At 41.0% G+C, this 26,238-nt stretch overlaps 1 protein-coding gene across 4 annotated transcripts in view; it reads left to right on the forward strand.

The window, feature by feature from the left end:
* Nucleotides 1-26,238, forward strand: part of KCNIP4 (potassium voltage-gated channel interacting protein 4) — a 1,120,978-nt gene that overhangs the window by 888,619 nt on the left and 206,121 nt on the right. Inside the window, exon 1 of one of the 4 annotated variants that reach the window (XM_029948118.1) lies at nt 12,077-12,402. The exons of the other annotated variants lie outside the window; for them this stretch is intronic. Within the exon in view, the coding sequence (XP_029803978.1) occupies nt 12,291-12,402 (112 nt within the window). The 5' untranslated portion in view covers nt 12,077-12,290. Of the gene's footprint in view, nt 1-12,076; nt 12,403-26,238 lie in introns of those variants that run through there. 4 annotated transcript variants of the gene reach the window in all.

Here is a 26,238-nt window from a genome sequence, read left to right on the forward strand (position 1 = left end):
CCTCCTTTCAATCCATTTCCACCACTCTTTCCATTCTTGCACAAGTCAGAGCCAGGAAAGTGTTGACAAATAAGCCTCCATGTTTCACCATCAGGCCAGATGAGCTTTGATACCTCCTGTCCTTGGTCTTGGCATCACTCGGTTCTGCCTGGTTCATCTCTCCATCTTTCTGCCCAGAGGTAGGATCTCTGGCTCAGACCCTTGCAGCAGCCAACTCCCTGGTTTTCCTGTCCCTGGTTTCTTTTCTCTTTTCTTTCATTGCTGTGGTTGCTTTTGTTTTTATTATTACCAGATGAAATAAGCAGGACTCCACTGCGATCATGCCACTTCACTACCCAGAAACATCAGTTAGATCCTCATCATTCAACTCTCTTACAGATTCTTACAACTCTTTATAGTCTGGCCTCTCTCGCATTTCCAGTCTAGTAAATTTTTTTTGGAATCTACTGTACTATAAAATGAAGTTAGCTGCTAATCTCTGATGTGACTATTGCTGAGACGATTCATGTGGTTTCAAATGACCACATGTGGGGGAAGAACCTTATTTTATGTCATTCATTCATTCACTTATTCATTCAGCAAATAGTTATGAAAAGCCTATAGTGGCCAGGCAGTCTTCAAGGTCCAGGGGATATTGTGAGAAGGTAACATTTGCATCTAGAACTGAGTAATGAGAAATAACAAGAAACAGGAGGGGGTGCCTTTGTAAGGATGCAGGTCTGAATTCAGCTTCTCAGAATCATTAGACAATAGAAGGGCACACACTGCCCAAGGCAGGAGGGACCACCCTTGTAACACCCAATCAGGAAAGGCCAGCTAACACCCTTAACATTTCTAAGGGCAGGTCTAAAGATAGAAGCTCTGTAATGGGTCAATACTGTAAATGTTGTGATTGGCTCCCACCAAAAGTAACAATGTATGGTTAAAGTTACTGCCCGTATTGATAGGCGATAATGATTGGATCACTCTACCTGTGTCACAATTTCCTGTAACTCCCCCTTCCCAAACCCATAAAGGCCCTGCCCCACCTTTGTTTGGTGCTCTCAGCATGGATGTACTGCACCCGTAAAGTCTGTGAGCCCGAGCTTAGGCCCGGCCAGCCTAAGCCCGTAATAATAAAGCCCTTTGCTTTTGCATGCATGACTCGGTCTCCCTGGCAGTTTCTGGTTTTTGGGGATGATATAATCTTGGGCATAACACCTTGAGGGAAAGAGGGATCACAAAACACAATGGCAGGGATAACTCCTATCTTAGTTTATTAAAGAACTAAAAGCCTATGTCAGGAGAAAGCTGAGACCAAGGAGAGGCCAAAGAGTGGTTAGAAGTTTAAGTGTCATCCCCAGGGGAACCTGGGTGCCTCAGTTGGTTGCATGCTGACTTCAGCTCAGGTCATGATCTCACAGTTCATGGGTTCTAGCACTGCATCAGGCTCTGTGCTGACAGCTCAGAGCCTGCAGTCTGCTTCAGATTCTGTGTCTCCCTCTCTCTCTTTGCCTTCCCTGCTTGTGCTGTGTCTCCGTCTCTCAAAAATAAATAAACATAAAAAATTTAAATGTCATCCTCAGTGTAATGGACAACTATTGAAAGGCCATCACAGAGAAGTTGTATGAAAACTATACTTTTTATCTGGCTACTGTGTACGAGGAGACTGGAAAGGTATAAAAGTAAAATCAGGAAAATCAGATGAGAATCTGTTGCATGGTGTCTTGGGTCTAAGACTGTGTTAGGAGGCTTGGTGAGAATTAGTACTATAGAGGTTATATTTTAGAGTCAACAGAAGTTGATGACTGGATTATATTGAGGGCTCTTGCATATTTTAGCATATAATGGACACTCAACAAATGTTGATTGAATCACTGAAGGAATGATTGAACTACTTACTATCAATCAAACCCAGCTTCCAGGAAGCATTTGCTAATAGACCTCCACCCACATACTTCTCTCTTCATCTCTCTCTCCGAAATTTCCAGTGCTCTCAAAACATTTTCCCATGGACACTAATCTTCTTCTGTGGATTAATGTGCACTCCTTACCTTTCCATCTACACTATAAGTTTCTTCATGATATTTATGCCCCACAGTCTCTTGCATATTTGGCATGGCACCTAATCAATGTCAACCTTTTTGAAGGATGAGTGAATAAGTGCATGAATGAAATGAGATGGAAATTATGTGAAAGTCAAAGTTCTCAAAATCAAGAAATGATTACTGAGCTACATACAGCATTGAAATCTGAGGACCTTTCCAGATGGGTTAAACAGTTATGCAGCTTGGTTACTTTAGGCTCTGCCTTGCTTAAAAGGCCAGGACTAACGGAGTCACCAAGAGTGTGTCTGTTTCAAAGAACCACACCCTGACTTGTGTGAATCAGGATGGGTTCTCATGGCTGCCTCGGTCACACACCGGTTGGTAACAAATGTCCAGCCATTCTGAAACATGTTTTTCTCATTTGTCAGCTAGTCCGCAGAGCTGGTTTGTGAAGAAATAATAGTAATTACTCTTATGAATCAAGCTCTTGCTATGTGCCCCACAGCCCCTCGAATGCTTTAACTGTACAATGTACTCATCTATTTATTGCTCTGGGCAACACTAGCAGGTACACACTTTTATTAACCTCATTTTATAAATCACAAATATGAGGCACCTACCACAGCACACAACACAGGGGGATAAAACAGTCTGTAAATACTAGACATGAAAAAAAAATCAAAGATATGCAGCCAGAACACATGGCTTTAAAACTGAGTTTTGCTGCTGGTTTTGACCACAGATGAGAGAACATACAAACCTCGATTTTATCATTTTTAAAATGGAACAATACAAGGACTAGGTGAGATGAAGTGTGTGAAAATGCAAATTTATGTAAAATGATAACAAAATCCTGGATAAATGTAAATGTTTGGAAAGTGTTAGAGGTGATTTTTAACGCATGCGTGTAAGGTACCAGCCCGTTTAAATGCAGTGTTTTAGCAGTAAGCATGATATGGCTCTTCAAAGGAGAAAACTCCTCATTTGCCACAGTTTTGTTACTGCAGTGAACAGTCTTCCTCAAAGTCATTGTCTGGGACTTGTTTGTGTCCAGCATATTGACAACTTTAAGTAAAATGAATACCTCGGTAGCTGAGGATCTTGGTTCATTTCTAGTCTTATCCACCGCAGGGCATCTGGGCTGGTTGATTAAAGCATTCCCCACGAGTGCCTTTCCACCACTTATGAAGCACCTCCCCCTCCATTATCTTTTGTGATTCTCCTGGAAATGCTGTAAAGGAGGAACATTATCCCAGTTCTTTCTTCTCCCGGGCTCCATCCCCTGTAACTTGTAGTTTAGTCCCGGGTTTACCAGAAACACCGGCTCTGAATCTAATTGTTTCTGACCACTAAAATGAAAATAGAGTGTCTCTCAGTTTGATCATTAGTGTATGTCTTCTAAATTGTTTGGTGTTCCTTTTTAGTGTCATGAAATGTACTTTCTTCAGAGCTTTCTTAGTGAAAATTGGAAATTCAGATATATGAATACTAATTAAAGCTGCCTTTTCCTTCTGAAAGAGAAATTTCTTTTTCCATACATTAAACACATGCACACACGTGCACGTGTGCACACACACACATGCATGCACGCACACACACACATCTCTAGTGACTTGGTCCTGATGACATAGAGTCTACTTTTGTGGCTTTAGTTAGGGGTTAGCTTTTCTTTTTCTATTAAAATAAGTACTTCTTATTGAAAGCTATTCATAGATTGTTATTGTGTGGTAGGCACAATAATGGTCCTCCAAATGTATACATCCTAATCTCCAGAACCAATGAATGTGCTAGTGACATGGCAAAGGTAATTAAAGTTGCTGATGAAATTAAGGTTGCTACTGACCTGACCTGAAAACAGAAAGATTATCCTGAATAATCCAGGCAGGTCTAATGTAATCACAAGATAAAAGAAGAAGAGAAGCAGAAGATTCAAGCTCAGAATAATCCTGGAGAAAGACTCAGCTGGCCATTGCTGGCATTGAAGATGGAGGTAACCACAGTCGAGGCATGTGACAGAATCTAGAATGTGGGAAAGGCCAGAGAACAGTTTCTTTCCTCAAGACTTTTATTTATTATTTTAGTATTTATTTATTTTGGGGAGAGCACAAGCAGGGGAGGGGCAGAGAGAGGGCTGGCAGCAGTGAGCCAGAGGTGGGGCTTGAACTCAGGAATGATGAGATCATGACCTGAGCTAAAACTGAGCCACCCAGGTGGCCCTCCTAGAGACTTTTAAAGGAACACAGCCCTGCCAACACCTTGATTTTAGCCAAATGACACCCATTGGAGACTTCTAACCTTGAGAGCTGTGAGATAGTACATTTGTGTAACTTGTTATGGCAGCAGTAGGAAACTAATACAAACTGATTTCAGCCTTACAGTCATATAAGTGTAATGATAGAAAGCACGCCATCTCCAGCAGAGACAAACTACAATACTGACGGATTATAGGTTCTGAGAAACATGTAATTCTCGGAAGAGGAATGATTCCCTGTGCAGCTCTATAAGCCCCTGATTTTGGAGCTGGGGTAGGGGAAAGAGTTCTCCTTTACCTCTCTTTTTGCCAAATGAAGTTTAGTCCCTTTTGCCAAAAAGGTTCATTCAGATGCAGCCCCTGGCTTCACCGGCTGCTAGTTTGCAGTGGGTGTTGGAAACAAGTCTTAGGTGTGTCTGATTTGAGAGCACTGGTAACAGCTTGCTAGCCCTCGTGGGCCGTACCTGGACATATGTAATATCAGACTTGGCCTTCATGCCTCATTCACTGTGTCTTCTCTTTCTTGTGGATCTTTCTGATCTCACTAGAAGAACTCACCTTCTCCAACAGTGCATGATCCCTCCTTGCTTCTATCTTAGCTATTGTGTAGATGTCTTAACTCCCTGTTATAGTGGAGAAAACTCCGGACTGAGGGTCTAAAGACTTGGCTATGAATTCTAGATGTCAAGTCTGGACCAGGCATTTCAGAGAACTGGCATTTAGAGAGTAAATGCCTACCATGACCCACACTCTGCATCCTAAACATTTACTGTGCAGGCACTCGCTGATCATTTACTGTGTGCTTGCCCATCCCCAGCAGGAATGTGCACACGCTAAGCTCAGTGTCAAAGGGAGTTCTGTTTTCACTGCAGTTTCACCTATTCTGACTTTGCAGATGACAGTGTGTGTGTGTGTGTGTGTGTGCACGTGCCCCCGTGCATGCACCTGTGAATGAGAGAATAAGTGAACCAACAAATAAACAAGGGGGATTTGGTAGTGCTCTCAGAGAAGGACACTGAGGCTTCTACAAATATTCTTTGCAGCAGGGCTGGTGCAATATCCATGGATGCACCATTCTTCAGGCTTTTAAGGTCTCCTGCTGGATTTCCAGGCTGAGGCTGGAAAAGTGAAGTCAGACAGTCTGCATCGCTACTCCTCGGGGCCCCAGAACTGGACGGGCCAGGGAGGAAGGACGAGTTCAGGGAGAAATAACCCCTTGGCTTAACCCTTTCCTATAGTCTGTGTGACTCCTATTTTAGAGCTCGTCTCCCTGGAAGTCTGAGAATCTCACAAGCAGAAAACAGGCCACATTCAGCTGTGTGTTCTTGACTCTCTCACAGAGGATTGCTCACCTCTTCCCTTGTGTCCCCTTCTTTTTCTCCTCTTCTCTCCTCCCTTCAACTCTTCTTCCTCTCCCTTACCTCCAGAGACCCTTCCCTCCTCTCATTTCTCTTTTCTTTGCTCTCTGGATATTGATTCCTGGAAAGAACTTGATAACATTGCAAGGTGGGGTAAGCACACTACCTTTCTGGAAGCCATTTTTATTTTAAATCTTGTTTCTCTTTGTTTCCTAGGGCCACAGTAAAAGCAAAATAAACCAAAAGTAGTGATCTTTACAAATGCTGCCCTATGGATGTAAGAATACTGAAGCTTGAGTGGGAAGTCCGGAGGCTAAGCCCCAGCTCCTTGACCTCTAGCCTGTAACTGTCAGGGAGAAAAGTATTTCTTCTATCCTCTTAGGTTCAGTGTCTGGAGGCCTGCAAATTAGATTAACAAAAGACATATTAACAGGAGAAAAGGCATACAATTTTTATTTTATATTTACGGAGGTTCACAGAAAGAAGTAAAACTCATAGAGGCAAGCAATTAGACCCCAGGGCTTATTGCCATTTAAAAAAAAAAAAAGAAAAAGAGGGTCGCCTGGGTGGCTCAGTCAGTTAAGCCTCCGACTTCAGCTCAGGTCAGATCTCACATTCATGGGTTCAAGCCCCATGTCAGGCTCTGTGCTGACAGCTAGCTCAGAGCCTGGAGCCTGCTTCCAGTTCTGTTTCTCCTTCTCTCTCTGCCCTCACCCCTCTCATGCTCTGTCTCTCTCTGTATCAAAAATAAATAAAACATTAAAAACTTTTTTAAAAAAAGAAAGGGAGTTTGGGCTTCAAGGGATAATAAATTGTGGAGAAAGGACTAGAAAATATATGAGGGAAACTAAGAGAAGACAAGGCTTCTTTAGTTAGAAATTTTTACATAGACTCATCTTGGTGCTGACTCAGTTTCCATTGATAGGAGTAGCTTTCTGATTCCGTGTACAGGAGGGTCGGGCAGCTCAACAAAGGGAAACTTAGGTCCCAGTTAGGGAGATAGATAGATAAGTTGGGCAAGTTACTTAAGCTTTGGCATTCGAGGGTCCTCATCTGTAAAATGGGATTAGTAATACACCTAATGTTTGGTATGTTGCAATGATTCAATGAGATAGTTCCTGTATTGTGCACTGTACACTGTTACATGGGAAAGGAAACCAGCACAGGCAAAAAAGTCATAAATTGTAGGGAGACTATATTCTTAGGAATGTTTCCTGGTTGAATTTCCAAGTAATCTTCTCATTTGTTTTTATATACTGCATAAATTTTGATTATAAGATCCATGAGAACCTATGTTCAAGGTACATTAGTGCAATATTGCTAGAAGTTTCTTAAGGTGGAAGCTATTCCCGGGCCTTATAGACTCAACAGGCACTCAAGCCACAAGGTTGGATGCTTAATTGTTTAATGGAAAAACATATACATATTTTAAAGAAATCCATTCCAGACGCATTTACAAACCTTTCAGAATGAGCCCTGCAGCTACGTGAAACAGAGTGAGTCCTGACATGCTTGAGTAGGAAGTTGATCCAGAGAACAATTATGGATCTTTCCAAGTAATTGAGAAACCCCAAGACAGAGGGATGTGATATAGTTTGGGATGGAGGTGAGCACTGGGGATAGAACTGAAGGCACGGGGAAGTGAATAGCTTTCGTCATGTTGGTGAGAAAATCTTAAATTTAGAAGAGACACTAAGTGTCACACCAACCCTGTCCTCATTATTTGCTCTATTAAGATGTTAAGAGGCCTCTTACTAATTTTCCAGTCCCATTTTTCTTCCCTACTTCAGAGGTCTCAATGCAGCTATGCCACCATCATGAATTATGCCCTGATGTATGCCCATTTCTATTCCTGGGAAAATCATTCTTCCTCTCCTCACTTGTTTCCAAAAACCTAGACTAGGAGCACCTGGGTGGCTCAGTCAATCAAGCATCTAACTCTTAATTCAGCTCAGGGCAAGATCTCACAATTTATGAGTTTGTGACCAATATGGGCTCTGTGCTGACAGCATAGACCCTGCTTGAGATTCTCTCTCTGCCCCTTCCCTGTGTCCTCTTTCTCTCTCTCTCTCTCTCTCTCTCTCTCCCCCTCCCCCTCTCTCCCTCCCTCCCTCTCTCTCTCTCTCTCTCTCTCTCTCTCTCTCAGAATAAAAAAATAAACTTTTAAAAATAAAATAGTCATAAATTAAGCTTCTCTCTTCAGTGGAACCTTCTGGATAATGCCAATCAAATCGATGCCTTGCTTCCCCTACATCCTACTTCCTGTGTGAGGAATCCAGCACCTGGGATACCCAAGTTCAACTCTCAGCTCTGTCAAGTCCTATCTGTAAGACTTCGGGCTGACTGCCTGAACATTTAAAGCCTAAATTGTCTCCTTGAAACTAGAGAAATAATATAGATCTCATAGAATTATGAAGGAATTAAATTAGCTAACAGGTGTGAAGATTTTGGAATAGTGACTGACACTTACACCTTCTGCATAACTCTTAGCAGCCATAATGAGGTAAATCACCTATAAATCATGGCTGTGCCCCTTACTGAATATAACTTTGCAAAAATAATCGAAATGGCCCTCAGTATTATTTATTTTTAATTTTTTGCAATAAGAATAATAATACTTCCCTTATTAGTTTAGGATAAGATTAAACGAATGTATACATGTAAAGTACTTAATATGGTGCCTGGCTTAGAGTCAGTGAGCAAGAGATGTTAGTTTATTCCTTTTCCAGTCCTTTCCTTTAGTATGGGAGACAGATCTTTGCTGGACATCCACCACAACGTAGAGAAAGGAGCGAGCCTAAGAATAAGAAGAGAACATCAAGGCGTATTTTAATATAACAAACTAGGTTGGGGCTAACAAGCTACTGTAATAAAATTATAAAGCCATCACCTGGAATTATTTTTTAGTAATACATAGCCCATTATACTTTCCCAAGATGGCTCTAGAAATACACTCTTCCCCAGGTGTCCCCCACTCCTCTTAGACTGGTCAGATGATAATGAGACTCATAGTTGGCACTTTCAGCTTACAGAATCCTGCTGTGGAGGGATGCATGGGAAAGAGCTCCTGGCATTTCTGAGAGCCAGAAGATTCTGTAGCTGGAACTAACGGGAAGAGCTTAGAAAACCAGGTGGTAGAGGTAGCTAACGCAGATAGGATTGGCTGAGCTGCCAAGATGCTTGGTTCATGGACCTTAACATTCAGAATGCTATTGTTCTCGAGTAAAGCCCTGCCTGGAATCAGCCAAATTATATCCATGGGTCTTTCTGTGAATTTCAAAAATGGTAGGGATTTCTTTCCTGGAAAATGAGGTGTGACAATTTAAACATTCGTTGCCCAAGTCTATGAATTAAGAAATCAGGGATGCCTGGGTGGCTAGGTCAGTTGGGCGACCAACTTTGGCTCAGGTCATGATCTCATGGCTCAAAAGGTTTGTGAGTTCGAGCCCTGGGCATCAGGCTCTGTGCTGACAGCTTGGAGCCTGGAGCCTGCTTCTGATGCTGTGTGTCCCTCTCTCTCTGCTCCTCCCCTGTTTGTGTTCTGTCTGTCTCTCTCTCTCTCGACAATAATTAACATTAGAAAAATTTAGAAAAAAATTAAATCAATGGAAAACTATTTGCTGAAATCTGCTGAGGGGTGTAAGAGGAGAATAATGAATTTGGGAGTCAGATGAAGTAGTGTTTAAATTCTACATCTATAGCTTTTTAACTGTGTGACATTGGTCAAATCACTTCACTCCTCTGTATCTTAGTTGTTTTTCTTTTTTTTAACTTTAATATGACATTGTGTAGGATTAAATGACATAATTGCAGTTAACCTAATTAATTTCTTTAATTTTTATTTAAAACTTTTGATGTCCTATAGCCAAATGTTTGCAGGAATTTCAGAGAATGGTTACTTAAATGTTTCTTTACCTGTCATCTTCCAAGACTGCTTCCCCTTCACAGGCTTGCTGACAAACTGAAAGCAGGCTGTGTAGATAGATCGGTGGCTGGGAACGTAGATGGATATTGCCCATCAACATGTAAACCAGAATGAAAAGCACCATCATAAAAGCCAACTTGGTGGCCCAAGTGCATTGCTGGTGCTCAGAGTAGGTGGTAGGACCAGAGAGGAGCAAAGTCTCTTCCTGCATCTGGACCCTCTCACAGCTGCTCAGCTCTCCGCAGGCAACTCTCAGACTAATGACAAGAAGGGGGCAGGTGCACTCCCGTCTTGAACTTGGAAAACTGAAACTCAGAGATGGAGTGGTTTCCCCAAGGTCACACAGCAAGCGAGAAGTGACAGAAACAGGGTGTAACCCAGGACTCTATGCCCCAAAGCCTGTATATGATGTATAACTTCTAATAATAATGAGAGCTACTGTTTTTAACGGTTACCTTTTCCATAAAGTCTCCTCCCCATTACCATCACCCATCTTCCTCCAGGTGGAGCTGGCTTTTCATTCTTGTGCCTCCCCCCCCCCCCGTACTTACAAAGAGATCTCTTCAAGTGCTGGTGCCTTTATCAGTCATGTTCGAGTTCAGCCTGCCACCTTTATTATACCATATGTCCCCACAGGGTAGGATTGGACATCATTAGCCATTTTATCATTCATGTACTATTTGTAAGAGGTGAATAAGTGTTAATAAATAACCAAATGAATGAATTAATGAATTCTTATTGCCTACCAAGCACTGAGCCCACCAGAGCTTTGACAAGTAAGTTAATCTCTTCTGCTTCAGCTTCCTTGCCTATGAAATGAAAATGATTATAACACGTACCAGTTATAGGGATGAGTTAATTGATAAATTACTATACTATTGATGAGCACATACTAAATGTTCAGTAAATGTTAGCCATTATTACAACCATACTTAATTCCCATAATTCCCTTTATGCTTAAAAATTTTGTTTTATATATATATTTTTTGAGAGTGGGAGAGACAGAACATGAGTGCGGGAGGGGCAGAAAGAGAAGGAAACACAGAATCCCAAGCAGGTTCCAGGCTATGAGCTGTCAGCAGAGAGTCTGATACGGGGCTTGAACTCAAGGACCACAGGGTTGTGACCTGAGCTGAAGTCCATTGCTAACCAACTGACCCACCCAGGCACCTCACCTCTGAAATTCTCTTTAAATGGAGCACCTTACTTTTATTTTTAAAGTTTATTTATTTATTTTGAGACAAGGAAAGAAAGTGTGGGAAAAGCAAAGAGAGAGGGAGAGAGAGAATCCCAAGCAGGCTCTGTGCTGATGTGGGGCTGGAACTCAAAAACTGAGATCATAACCTGAGCCAAATCAAGAGTCAGAAGCTTAACTCACTGAGCCAGGCAGGCACCCCTAAATGGAGAACTTTAAATAAAGTATTATAATCTCAGCTTCACAGAAAAGGATCTGTTTTTAGAAAGACTAAGTTTCTTGTAGAAAATCACATAGCAAGTAAGTTGCAGGACCAGGAGAGGCCTCCCCCAGGTGTAAGATATTATTTTCATAGGGAGTTCCAGGGGCTAAAAGCTCTTTTACATACAGGGTCTCCTCCCTAGCACCCTGGGGCTGGGCTTCAGCAGACAGGAAGAAATTGGCAGGTGATTAAACCAGTGTGGCCCTGGTATAGCCCAGAGTCCAGGGCCATATTCACAAAGCTGGCTAGAAAGTTTGGTGGAGTTTGCCACAGAACACCCCCAAGGGACCCTTCAGGACGTCCTACCCCATGCCTCCCTGGTAAGAAACATCTAGCTTCTTGTTTAAGAGCACAAACTCCAGAACCCTCTGAGTCGGTCTGTCCACAGGAGAGCATTTTTAAAAAGGACCCCGAGTGATTTTTATCATCAGGGAAGTTTGTCAAACTTGGCTTTGAAAGGAGGATAGTGTAGCCCCGTCCAGGGGCGGTTCCTGAACATCAGCTTTCCTACCGGGATCAGCTCTGCCCCCATCCACCATCCCTTGATGTTTGTAAATATAAGGAGTAAGTCAGACACCCAAAAATGTTCCCCTGTGTCAGCGGGGACTAGATAGCCCCAGTGGGGAGTGGCGGGTGGGAGGCAGCTTGGATGTCCCCAGGTGACAAAGGCCCTGAATCACGATTTGCTCCTGCACTTCCCCCCCCCCACTAGAAAAACTGCCCACGGGCTTCCATGGGGGGGGGCTTCGGGAAAGGGGGGGGTAGGCAGCAGCCACGGAAACCCGTCTTGTCCCAGCATCCCGAGAAGGGGCTGAGCTGTCTGGCGGCGCAAGCTTCGGGAGCAGGGAGCCACTGCTCTGGCAAAAAGGGGGGCATTCGCCGGCTACCCAGGCGGCAGAGGCGGCGCCGCCGTGCTCTCCCGGGGCAAGTTTCCCGGGAGTGTCCCTCTCTCCCGCCACGCCGAAGTCTCCGGTCCTCCCGCTGCCGCTCCCCTCGCAGCGCTGAGTGCACGGACCGCTGGCTGCAGCGTGGAGCCGGGAGGCTGGGGGGACCCCGCTAGGAAATGCCGGCATCAGCATGAGAGGCTGGACTCCAGCCCAGGTCGGTCCTCACCCCCCGGGGCCGCTGCTCCGCCCGGTGCGCCTGCGAGGAGCTGCTCACTTTTCCCCCCTCGTGAGTCTTTGTTCCAAGGCGGAGATCGCTCGGATTCTCTAATTAACTCCCTCCGTTCCAAAGGGGGCCGGAGGCTGGGATGCGCCGCCAGCTTGAAAGATGTTGACTCTCGAGTGGGAGTCGGAAGGACTGCAAACAGTGGGTATTGTTGTGATTATATGTGCATCTCTGAAGCTGCTTCATTTGCTGGGACTGATTGATTTTTCCGAAGGTAAAGTGGTCGCTCCCACTCTGTGCGGTTGGTCAGGTCTGGTTCAGCCCTGGATGCGGACGCTGCAGAAGTTGAGGAGGCTTAATACCCAAAGTAAAAGTTTGAAAATATTGCATGCTTGACCTGGAGCAGCCTAGCACTGGACGGTTCATTTCTGTTCACCCAGATTTTGGACATCGGGAGGGAAGAGATACCGTACCCGCTGGCTTTCTATTCGAAAGCTCTTGAGGGCAGGGTGAAATTGTGGGTTAAATCTATTTCCAAGGTGCGAAGTTAGGACTCTGCGATGGGGTGGTAATACAGGTTGCTTTTTGATCGTCAAGTTCATGATGGCTACCACGCCTTAATGTCATTAGGAATTCCATTCTCTGGAGGAGTACCCTGGTTTGTGAGGGGAATATCTGCGTGTGCCTCATTAGTGAGGAGGTGCGGGGGTGGAGCTGAGTTGTTGATTATGATATAAAATGGGTAAGCGTTTCGGTTAAAATTGAGTTAATGGGTGCTTAGCAAAAATGTGCTTTGAACACTTAATTTGCAAAAGTGTTTCATTTACATTTCCCAATGAGCCACTTTGCTCATTTGTCATTTGGGAACTCCTATGCACAGGACATTGTCGTTGCTACCAACAAATATTTTATCCACTTAATATAAATTTTACTATTCATATCAATTTTATTATTCAAAGATGGGGTGAAAAAAGTGGATTAACTTTGCGTTAACAATTTGAATAGATGTGTGCGTGTGTGCATGTGCCGTGTATGAATATAGACATATATGTATATATATACTGTATAATGCACATCTATTTTTTCATGAAATAGTTTTTCTGCTGAAATAACATACGTTGAATCATTTAAACCTTGGCATTCAACATCCATTCTACATCTAAGCTCTCCTTTCTTCTCAAGCGAAAGAATGGAGTTCCTAAGACACTTGCTAAGGATTCGAGCTTCTATTGCCGAGTTATTTATGACTGTTCACTTCTCACATTGTGTGTAATGTTGGAAGATGATGGAAATATTTAAGCCTGCCCATGCTTAGCTAAAGTGACATCATCCCAAACTACATCCCGTACATAGGTTGTTTCTGCTAATATGTTATAATGGTCAATGAATTTTATCTTTAGGAAATCTTTTTTTTTTTTAAACAAAGTTTAAACTGTTTGTTAGATTCTAACTATTTAGACCACTATAAGAACATAAGAAATTCCCATGTGATTTTCCTATCTTCTTGTAAATTTTCTCACTCTGTGGCAAGTTCTGCTTAGGCACACAAGAGAATAATGTGTTGCGATCAAATAAAACTTCAGAAATTAGTTTCTTCCTTTTCTCATATTACACAGCGATTGTATTCAACCCCTGGAAGGAAAACAACGCATACGCAAACTTCAAGTACTATACTACAATCTTGCATTATTTTGAGACTCTGCCTCGGTGTACTAATGTTGATATCATAATAAAATGCAGATGAGATCATTGCAATTTCTTTGATGGGAATAATTGCAATTTCCTCTTGTTAAATTTTGTCACCATATTAGTTTTTGTTCTCAGAATTTGGTTGAGCCATATCACTCAAATTTAGTGCATAATACTCAACACAGCTTGGTTTCATAGCTGGTGAAACATTCGCTCAAGAATACCAGCCATGAGGGTATTGAGGAAGCCAGTCTTCACAGAGCTATGGGGTAGCACACACTTCTTTCTTTGACCATGTTGATAAAGTACACATGGAAAGTCAGAATCCCCAGGTTTGAGAACCCTGCCAATGACTCCGTTTTTATTAAGTGCATTTTTATGTCACTTAAAGTTGACAGTTTTTAGATGAAAACTTCAATTTGACTTCCAACAATATGGAAAGTAGAATTGTAAACCAAACTCCCTCAACTAGAATCATAGAATATTGAGCTAGTCTGAAATGTCTGCTTTGGGGTGGATACCCATATTCATATTCAATTGCTACTCATATACACGTATGAATCTATATTTCCATAAACACACCTATATGTAGATGATATACCTACACATTTATAGATACTCTGTACAATGGTGAATAAGCTGGGAAAATTTGGATTCAATATATAAGTCTTGCTCATGCTAAAATGCCAAGATACAGGTTACCGTCATCTATGAGGTTTAACCCATTTTACTTGAAAAATCAATCCTTTTTTGTTATGAAGTACATATTAAAAAATGCTGCTCTAGTTCAACTCTTTCATTTTATGTAGGAGATAGCTACAGCCCAGAGAGGTTAACTGATTTATCAGAAGGCAGAACTGATTTATCACAACGAACTGAAGGAGAAACAGGACCAAAATCAAGGACTACCAAGAACTATATAGTTCTTTACCTACTATAACACACTTTTTACTTATTTCTCTTCCCTAATATTGGAAAAGAGAGTTAATGAAAACAGATGTAGAAAATGTTCTGACTTCTGGAATAATCTTGTCCTGAACTGTCCACTAACACCCTGAGAAACACCTGAGGGAAATACATTCACAGAAAATAATATTACACAATAACAGCCACACAATTTCTACACGGCATTGATTGAGCCCAACCCAAGTGTGGGACCCAAGTATGGCATTTAAGAGAGCTAAACTGGGCTCCTGACTGTATCATAGATTGGAGGCAGGATTAGAACAGAAGCAAGCCAACTGTTCTCCTGATCGTCTTTTCCTCTAAGACCTGCCCTCTCTTTCGACTGTGACACATCTTTAAAGGCAATGAATGCATAGTCCAGGTAGGATGCAATAGTGAGACCCAATAAGACCATGCGAACTCTGGCCTAAGCCACCTATCTATGTTGCCTCAGACTGTGGCATATCCAAGCAGAAACAGAACTCAGGCTGTATGATCACCAGCCAGGTGGAGGTATAAGAAAAAGGCACAAAATACAGAGAAAGCCACAAAATATTAGATTATATTCATCCTTTCCACCTACAAGTGACAAGCAGTCCCTAAGGGCTATCCCCGTGTACATTGCTAAACTTATCACTGACTGGACGAGAAGATACAGCCCAGAATAAGGCCAGGGAATTAACCATTCTTTTTGATGGAGAAATAAATTAGACCTGGAGCAGAGCTGTGAGCTTTTAGGCCACACTGAACTTTTATGCTAGCCTCATGGGCAATGATTCTTCACTGGTACAACTGTGGAGTATTTTCTCTAATATGACCATGCATCGATTTACTTAGAAAGTAGTTCTGAGTCTATCTGAATGAGAGAGTCTATATTAGTGTTGGGATAAAGCAATGCTACCTTAGTATTATCATCTCTAATGGCTAGTGAAAATTAGCCACGGGTAGAAAAGAACAAAGAGAAACAGTTCATCCCCCCCAATTAGATTCTGATTTTGATAAAATCTTTTTTAAAAAATGTAATTCTCTTTTAGTTGAAATTCAAGGCTTAGGAAACCAAAGCAATTTGTAAAACCGATTCAAAAGACTAATGGGATTTTAATATGATGATTTGAGGTTTTCCACATATCCACTCATAAGGAGAATAAGGGAGAACACTCCAAAAAATGAATCTCATTATATCATAGATTAGTATATAATATATATCTTGTTGAATTCTAAACATGTGTAGGTTTCTGTTAGGCTGACATGGTAGGGAGGTATGCAGATGAACATTGAAGGAATGTACCCTCAGTGAACTTACATTCTAGGAAAGGAAACATTACCAAATAAGACAGAAGGAAATAAGCTGACTTAAGCCAGAAGTGGCCTGTAGAGGCATGGATGGGGCGATGCATCCTGAAAGGGCTCAAAGGAAGGCTTCATGGAAGATAACAGTTGTAGAGCCATTTGCAATATAAGAAGGGCTTCCCAAGTTGGAGAAAGGGAGAACATTCCAGGCTAAGCAAAGAGCTTGAACCATGCCCCTAAGCACTGGCAGGAGGTAGCTTTCAAGGGTAATAGCAGTGGCTTTGGCACACATGGGTGTTGGAAAGTTGAAATGGGAGATATGGCAGAGGAGGTGACTTAGCATTGACTTGAAGTTCAATGCTAAGAGTGTATACTTATTCTTTAACCGGTGAAGAAGCACTGCTTCAAAGTCTTCAACTGTGGGGAAACACAAGAGTAATGTAACAGACCACTGTTTTAGGTGGGAGTAGGTAAAGATGAGTTTTGTAGTATAATAATGGAAGCAGAGATGCTAGTAATGCTCTTGGAACAATTCAGGTAAAAGACAACAGGGCAAAAATTTATATTCCCTTTCTCAATAAAATACCTAAGGGGAACTGTCAATTTCCAGGTTTCTAGAAATTCATATTTCCTGTAATATCCTTGGCCTGCACTTGTTCTGAAACAGCAAAATTGTATTTTACTTTAGGGTAACATTTTAGGCTTTAAATATCTTTCTTAAGAGAAAAATAAAAGAAGTGTGAAGCACACAGAGGTCGTAGTTAGGGTAGCACCACTTGCGATAGGGACGGAATAGTTCTGATAGGTATATTGACATCTGGCAAGGTGTTCAATTATTCTGAACTTTTTATTTTGGAGACTGGCACAGAACACAGCATAGAGAGTACTATAATGCACTGCCACATACATACCCATCAATAATAACCATCACTCTGCCATTTGTGTTTCAGTAGTGGCTTGCATTTAAAAATATTTCTCTATTGTCTACGATATTCCAGGCACTCTGCTAGGCCCAGGATACAAAGGTGAATTAAAGATAGTCTTTACCCTCACCGAACTCTCATTGGTGTAAGAAGATGGGGAATATAAACAAAGAAGAGGCAATGTATTGTGGTAGACAGATCAATGTAAGTCAGTCCAAGATACAGAAAAAGGATGGAAAGTAATTAAGTCCAAGTGGAAGACCTAGAAGTGATCAGAGTTGACTCCCTGGAGGAGGAGTTGGCTTTTAGGCTAGATTTTTATGGATAAAGAGAATTTTATCATAGGCATATACCAGCAATGGCATATGCTGGGCTCTGGGTGAGGTACAACCGTATACCAACACAGGGACCTGATACACATGTGTAATTCCTGGAGCAATGACAACAAAAAATGTCACAGGGAATTAGCACAGTTTTATTCCTTCTCCTTTATTAAGTAATTATCTGTGCTATCTACCACAATGCTTGGTACATAGAAGACACTCAAAGCATGATGGCATGAGTGCCATTTACTGTCATAGAGTAACGATGCCTGTGCTCTTCGACTTCCGCTACATCACTGAGGGCCTCTAGTGCCTCTTTCAAGTTTCCATGGTAGCCTGGAAACTGTTGATTAGATGGCTACATTGTTTTCTTTATTTATTTATTTTTCTGTGAGGGAGCTTGCAGATCAAAACCTCACTGCAGAGTGGAGATACCCACATACCAAAGGCATCAGGAGCAGCTGTTCCTTCGAACCCCATGGCCATGGGAAATAATTCCAAATGTGACACACAGCAGTGAGTTGAAAAAGCCCAGCTTACATGGGCTTTGATTTGGCTGGGAAAGTAGCTCTTTCAGTTTTATAACTGGAGGGAAAAAAACCCTTAAATTTACAAGTGAAATTGAACAAATATGTAGCAAGCACCTACTGTGGGAAGGAAAACAGAGGAAAGAAAGGCATTTTATTGTCCTTAAAAGTTTTCAAATTGAGTTGTTTTTTTAAAATTAGACTCTAAACATGAATAACAAATCCAAGACTAAAAAGAGTCTGGTGAGAGGGAGCAAAGGTTTTGGAAACAGAAGAGCCATTCCATTTAGTTGGAACTTTTTAGGGAAGTCTGCAAGAAGACACAGTGAATGGTAGCATTGGACTAACAGAAACTGGAGGCTATGAATTATAATTTAGAAAAGGAAGGCCATTTTCCAAAATCGTTGTTTGTAATTAGGTTCGTTCTAAAAGTCCATTAATCCATTTAAGACACCAAGTGTCCTCTCTGGATCTGGCGTCCTGCTCGGTACTGCCTGGTTTGGGGAACATTATTTTTCAGTTTGGCTTACTTTGGAACCCGTTCCACACCCCAGCTAGGAACAGAGAACTGGTATCTTAACGGGAGGAGAGATGAAGGTGGAGAAGCTGTACATGTCAGTGGTCTCTAGCCAAAGGTCATCCAGGGCACACCTGTGGTTGAATGATATGGTGTCATTGTTCCTTGCAGAGACCGGGAAGACCTAGCTTGGACAGTGGTGAAACATCTCAGTGAAGAGGTATTTGAATGAACTTAACAGTGCTTGAGCGTGTGTTGGGGCATTATGATTTGAGAAGTAGGACTTTCCTCTGGATTAAATTAAGTCTAGAAGCCAGGTTTATTCCATGATTGAGTGTCTCAATAAATCTTATCTGTAAGCAGTGAAGACTAGACGGAGGCCAATGCTGTAATTGGCAAAGAAACAAGCTCTAGTAACTAGGATGGGAGATATTTGGTCATTTTTGTGGTTTAAACAGAGTTCACATTTTTGCCTCTTCTCACATGTAATTACAGAGTGGTCTTGTTTTTGTCTCGATCGATCAAAGGTACAGAGTGATCTTGTCTGATGTTGGTGTCCTGTGAGATTGGAATTGCTTGCATTCACTAAGGGAATGCCAAGGCCCAGCCGGTAAAGGAGGGCAGCTCCCTCAGAATGGAAGGGGGCTGCTTTCTCCTTACACATGATGTGAAGGAGGGCAAAGTCAAGTGAGAGGCACGTGTATACAGTATATAGCAGACAGCTCTGAGTTAAAGTTTACCTACCTGAGCTTGAGTTCCTTTTTCTGTAAAATGAGGCTAATAAATCTAACTTTTCAAGATTGTTCTAGGGGATACAAAAATATAAATGAAATATGTAGCTAGTGCCTAGAATAAAAGTAGGAGCCAATAAATATAATTATAAGCAAGGCTGCTTATAATTATGTTGGGATGCCATGCTCAAATTCCTTGAGTTATACCAGCGGTTCTCAAATTTTACTGTGTGTCAAAATCACCTACATGACTTGTCAGAGCACAGATTGCTGGACTGTACCCTCAAAGTCTCTGATTCAGTAGGTCAAGGTTAGGATCTGAGAATTCACATTTCTCAGGGTTTCTCACTTTAAGCTGATGCAGCTGTCAAGGGTCAACACTTTGAGAAGCACTGAGTGAGCCAAAAAACGTGTAATGTGAGCGATGTGTTCTTTGTGGAGTTCTTTGGCACCTGTTAAACTCTAGTCTGGAGCAGTGATGAGCCTTTTGTTCTGTAGTAAATATTTTAGGCTTTGAGGACCATGGAGTTTATTATAACTACTCAACTCTTACAGCCTGGAAGTGGCCATAGGCAATATACAAATGAAGAAGCCACGTGGCTATGTTCTGATAAAACTTTCTTGATACACATGCAAATTTGAGTATCATACAATTTTTATGTCACAAATAACATTTTTTCATTTTTAGTTTTTTAGCATTTTAAATGTAAAACAATGCTTAGTGTGCAGAGAATACAAACAGACAGCAGGATGGATTTGGCCTGTCTCTGTAATTTGCCTCCCCCTAATCTAGAATTGGCAGTAAAGGAACCCATTAAGAAGGGACATGAGGTTGGGGAGATATTGCTTTTTGGAGACTTGTCTAAATTCTCCGAGCCCTCAGTCTCATTGAATGGATAGGGCTCTAGTTCCTCTTTGGGGTTGATGAAATTATCTGCCAAATTAACAAATAGTTTGAATTAGCAGGTATGTGGTTGTCCAATAAAATGTCTTCTCTTCCCCGGACTCCACATATCCAGGCCAATGTAGAAGCAGTTATATAAAGTAAACTGTCAACATGATTTTGTCACACAATGAGTCAGTGCTGGGGCTAGGCATTTTGGGATGCCCTCTTACTGATTTTCATTTTGGGTGCCATTGCCTCTAGGACAGGTGGCAGTATGTCCTTTCCAGTGAGCTTGTAAAATCTTCCCTAGTATATTTATTAAAGACGTATTTCAACTTTTCAAATTAAACTGGTCCTCAGAATGTTGCATTATATTCACTCTAACTTTTTTTAAACAAAACCATCTTAAAAATAAATAAAAATAAAATACAGTCATCTTAAATCTGGATTTTCTTGAAAATGAAAGATATTCAAATCCTGGGTAAGATCATGTTCCTCGAAGTGAGGCAGACCTGAATTCATTATGCATCTCCGCCTTTCATTGGCCACATGGTCTCGGACAAGGTTTATAACCCACCTTGACCTCAGTTTTCTGACATGTAAAATGGGGAGAATAATAGTAGCTACATCATAGGATTATTGTGAGAAGAAAACTAAACATCTGGTAAAATTCTGCTTAGCCCTGTGACTAGAGCTGAGAGTTCAACAACACTGAGTATTACTTCTAACATGAGTATCATGGCTGCCTTTGTTCTTCACATCCATCAGACCTGTTCCTAAACACAGTCATTCATTCAATCTGTTAAAGAACACAAACTCAACTGAGTAAATGGGAAGGTCTAATTAGCTTTATTAAGTGATTCATGAATTGGGCAGCATCCCATCTAGCAAGCAGAGGGGGGCTCTGAAGCTTTGTATGCAATGCAAGGTTTTTATAGGAAGGAAAGTGGGGCAAGGAGTTATTAGCAGAAGAAAAGAAAGGATTGTTTCAGGTAAGGTTGATTTCCTTAAGGGGAAAACCAGGAACATTACCACACAGAATAAGTCTTCTTCCTTTCAGGGTTGGAGGGTACCTCTAAGACAAAATACCTCATTGGTGCTTATCAGAAAATTCCTGATTGACAGGTAAACTTACATTTCTGGGGGAGGTTGAAACTTCAGTTAGTTAAGGCATTAAGCCCCAGTTTGATGACTTGGCATAAGTGACACCATCTTGGGCATGTCCTGTTCTTTTAACAAATCATCCATGAAAGAAGTGTTTTAAATGCAGTCGGTGTACCAGGCACTGTGCTAGTAATTGGGAACTGAAAGCACAGATTTGGTTAATAGGGGATTATATACAAATGAACATGCAAACACAACAGTTTAGTAACTTGCCCTGGTCTCACATCTGTGCAAGGATGTGTGTGTTCCTCCAGGGATGTATGGAAGAGGCTGACTAGTCAGTCCTATTTAGAAAGGGTGGAGGTTCAGAAAAGACTCACAAAAGTGACCTTTGAGCTAGATCTGAGTGATACTTTTAGCACTAGATATCACTTATTCTTGAGAACTACTGACAGTTGATAAAACCTATTTTCACATTTTCAAGGATAACTCATCTTGACCTCAGTTTCTAAATCCTGACTCACATTTTATTCTCTTTTCTCCCACCATGCCTTTTTTACCCAAATACACCCATATTTCTCCAGGTAAGCCCAGATTAACACCTACTGTCTTTCTTCATACCTTAATCTAAATTCAGTCATTCCTGATATATGTTGTACGACATAATATAATAATATTAAAGCTTCATGCACTCTTTCCCAAATCACTTCATTTGTGTAATTCATTTTCTCTTCAGTTTCCTCAGGACAGAGTGAGTTTTCCTTGTATTTCCACTGGGTCCAGAGCAGCAGACAGTAAATAATGGAGGCTCAACCAATACTGATTAGTGGGTTTCTCAGCTGCATCTTTGGTGGACTCTTTACATCAATATACTTTCCTCATCTTAACTTCATCCCCACCCTGTTCTCCTCCCATCTGACTTCATATTATCACCATAGAAATCTTTCCAAATATGGGGGGACTGAGGTCATGCCTACGAGTCTTCTGTGTCACCTACAACATAAAATCTCCATGTTCTTTGCAGCTGATACAAAGATGGGATCAGACCAGTACCTTCTCTTTCTCCCTCTACTCTTTCCTGTTCCAGGAACACTGCACTGAAGTTACCTGAATGGCTTCACGCTGTCTCCAGCTGCCACATTTTTGCATATACTGTTCTCTCTCCCCAAAAGCCCTTCCCTCCTCATATTTCTAGAAATGTCTTTTCCAACTTCAACTCTTGGCTCATATTCTTCCTTCTCTAAGAAGCATTTCTTGGCTTCCCCAAGCATCAAAAGACATTCTGGCTCTGAGGCTTCTCTGCCTCTGTGCCCATTTTATGCTCCATTGCTCTCAAACTTGTTATTTCTCAAGCACTCCTTGCTGTTTCCTGCTTCATGCCTTTGTTTGCACTCTGACTGTCCCTCCTTCTAGAACACAAATCCCATCGGTCTTCACCTGATTAGTTCCTTCTTATTGTTTAAGCTCAGCTCTGGAGCCATCTGTTCCAGAAGCTTCCCTTGAACCACCTAGTTGGATTAAGTGCCCATTTCCGTTATCATAAAGTACTCTATCTTACACTTCAAACTACATTAAACTCTTGATTTCTATGTCTATCTCTTTTCCTAAATTTCAAGCACCACATAGGCAGAGCACTTATTCTCTGTGTCCTCAGTTTCTTATGGAAGGGATAAGCAGATAATGGATAGACAATGTATTCAGAGGTCTTGGTGATAAACTTCTCAGAGTTTCCACAAGTCTTTTTTTTTTAAGTGTTTTGTTTTTAAATTCCAGTTAGTTAACATACAGTGTAATACTAGTTTCGAGTGTACTATATAGTGATTCAACACTTCCATACAACATCCAGTGCTCGTCACAGTAAGTGCCTCCTTCATCTCCATCACTTACACCCATCTTCCCACCCAGCTCCTCTCTGGTAACTGTCAGTCTGTTTTCTAAAATTAAGAGTCTGTTTCTTGGTTTCTCTCTCTCTCTCTCTCTCTCTCTCTCTCTCTCTCTCTCTCTCTTTTCTCTGCTCATTTGTTTTATTTCTTAAATTCCACATGAGAGAAATCATATGGCATTTGTCTTTCTCTAACTTCACTTAGCATTGTACTCTCAAGCTCTGTACATGTTGTTACAGATGACAAGATTTCATTCTTTTACATGGCTGAAGACTATTCCATTGTATGTATATGTGTGTGTGTGCACGCGCGCGCGTGTGTGTATCATTTTCTTTATCCATTTATCAACCAGTGGACACTTGGGCTTATTCCATGTCTTGGCTCTTGTAAATAATGCTGCTATAAACATAGGAGTCATAGGAGTGCATATATCCCTCTTATTTAGTGTTTTGGTATTTTGGTATTCTTTGGGTAAATACCCAGTAGTGTGATTACTAGATTTTAGGGTAGTTCTATTTTTAACTTTTTGAGGAACTTCCATACTGTTTTCTGCAGTGGCTATAACAGTTCACATTCCCACGAACAGTGTGTAAGTGTTCCCATTTCTCCACATCCTTGTCAACACTTGTCGTTTCTTGTGTTTTTGATTTTAGTCATTTTGACATGCATGAGGTGATAGCTCATTGTAGTTTTGATTTGCATTTTCCTGATGGCAAGTGATGATAAATGGCTTTTCATGTGTCTATTGGTCATCTGGATGTCTTCTTTGGAGAAATGACAGTTATGTCTTCTGCCATTTTTAATTGGATTATTTGCTTTTTGGATGTTGTATTTTATAAGTTCTTTGTATATTTTGGATACCAGCTTTTTATCAGATATGTGGTTTGCAAATATCTTCTCCCATGCCATCGATTGCCTTTTTGTTCTGCTGATTATTTCCTTCACTGTGCAGAAACTTTTATTTTTTTATTTTTTTATTTACTTTTTTAGAAACTTTTATTTTGATGTAGTCCCAATTGTTTATTTTTGTTTTGGGTTTCCAGATCTCAGGAGACATATCTGGCAAAAATGTTGCTACAGCCAATATCAAGGAAGTTACTGCCTATAAGTAAGAAGTTACTTACTTAGACTTTTCTAGGCCTTTAATCCATTTTGAATACATTTTTGTATGTGGCATAAGAAAGTGGTCTAGTTTCATTCTTTTTCATTTTTTTCCAGTTTCTCTAGCACCATTTGTTGAAGAAACTGTCTTTTTCCCATTGGAGATTATTTCTTCCACTGTTGAAGATGAATTGACCATATAGTTATGGGTTTATTTACGGGTATTATATTCTGTTCTATTGATCTATATCTATTTTTGTGCCAATACCACGTTGTTTTGATTACTACAGCTTTGTAATATAAAATCCAGAATTGTGATGCCTCCAGCTTGCTTTTCATTTTCAAGATTGCCTTAGCTGTTTGGGATCTTCTGTGGTTCTGTACACACTTTAGATTTGTTTGTTCTAGTTCCACAACAGTCTTGAACTAATATAATTTTTAATTATTTTGTTTTAGGTAGGGTTTTCAATCTTGATGATATTAATATATTGAGGTAATTCTGCATCGTGGCTGCTGTCCTCTGCATTCTGCGGCAATTGGCAGAATCCCAGGCCTCTACCCATTAAATTCCTGTAACACCTTTCCCTGAACTGTCACAACCAGAAGTCTAACATCCCAGGGGCAGGAAGGCAGGCAAAATCACCTCCTCTCATCTTGAGAATCATTGGGCTGAGGTCTGATCAAACATAGTGTGTAAGCTTTTTTAATACATATATTTATATATATATCATCACATTGAACTTAAGTTGGGGAGCCTGGGTGGCTCAGTTGGTTAAGTATCCAACATCAGCTCAGGTCATTATCTTGCAGTTTATGTGTTTGACCCAAACATCTGCTGACAGCTCAGAGCCTGGAGCCTGCTTCAGATATTCTCCCTCCCTCCCTCCCTCTCTCTCTCTCTCTCTCTCTCTCGCTCGCTCGCTCTGCCCTTCCCCTAATCACACTCTGTCACTGTCTCAAAAATAAATAAACATTTAAAAAAGGGGAATTAAGTCTAAAAACATCATAGATTGGAAATTATTGGAAACCAAAACTGAGTGGTGAGAAGGAGTATGTTTTTCATTACAAAAGTAATAAACAGTCATTATAGAGATCTTATAAATACAGAAAAAGAAAGAAGTATGAAGAAAATACCCTTAGAAAATACCCACACTGGTAATATTTTCTATTTACTTTTCATTTTTTAAACATGGACTTGTTTCTTTAAACTTCAAAATAATACTTAAAAATTATAAAATTTAATGTACCTTTAAATTCAGTATTAGAGCATACATATTTTTATATTAGCTCACAGATCCTTAAAAAAATGTTTTTTAGTGTTTTATTTTTGAGAGAGAGAGAGAGAGAGGGAGGGAGAGAGAGAGAGACAGTGTGAGCAGGGGAGGGTCAGAGAGAGAGGGAGACACAGAATCCAAAGACAGGCCCCAGGCTCTGAGCTAGCTGTCAGCACAGATCCCGACACAGGGCTCAAACCCATGAACCACAAGATCATGACCTGAGCCAAAATTGGATGCCCAACTGACTTAGCCACCCAGGCGCCCCATAGCTCACAGATCCTTCATAAATATTTTAGTGCCTACATTATAGTCTATAAATGGGTGTGTATAAATTACTTACCCTGATTTTAGGACATGTAAGTTATTTGCATTTTTTCTAGTATTTGAAAATGTCTTTAATAAAATCTTTGTCTATAAAGTTGCTTATATATTTAGAATTTTATTCTTAGGATAGGGTCTTAGAAGAAGAATTAATGGGCCAAAAGAATGAAATGTTTCAAATCTCTGGACATATATGTGAGGTCAAGTTGTTTTTTAAAGGAGTTGCACAAATGTCCTTGCCCCACTGTAACAGAGGTGTCCCCAGAGGTTTGCACGCCATGGCGCCATCACTATGTGCTGTTGATTAGGGGACATTTTGAAGGTTGACACTAAAGACCATATTGGCCAGCTCAATGTTAAGAAATTGTCCTAGGTTGGACTGCTAATGGCTTTTAAACTAACATTAGGAATCTTCTTTTGTGCAGAGAAGAAATTTCCATTGTGGCCTGAAGAAGTTCTTCCTGTTCTATTGTCACTCAGGATACTCTGTATGAAACAGTACCAATCTTTCCCAATCATCATGCCCATCTTAACTATCAAATTCATCAAATTTGCTTAGATGAATTTAAATAGCAGGGAGGGAGAACAATGCC

This window comes from Suricata suricatta, chromosome 1 (assembly GCF_006229205.1).
Source record: "Suricata suricatta isolate VVHF042 chromosome 1, meerkat_22Aug2017_6uvM2_HiC, whole genome shotgun sequence".
Lineage (NCBI taxonomy): Eukaryota > Metazoa > Chordata > Mammalia > Carnivora > Herpestidae > Suricata > Suricata suricatta.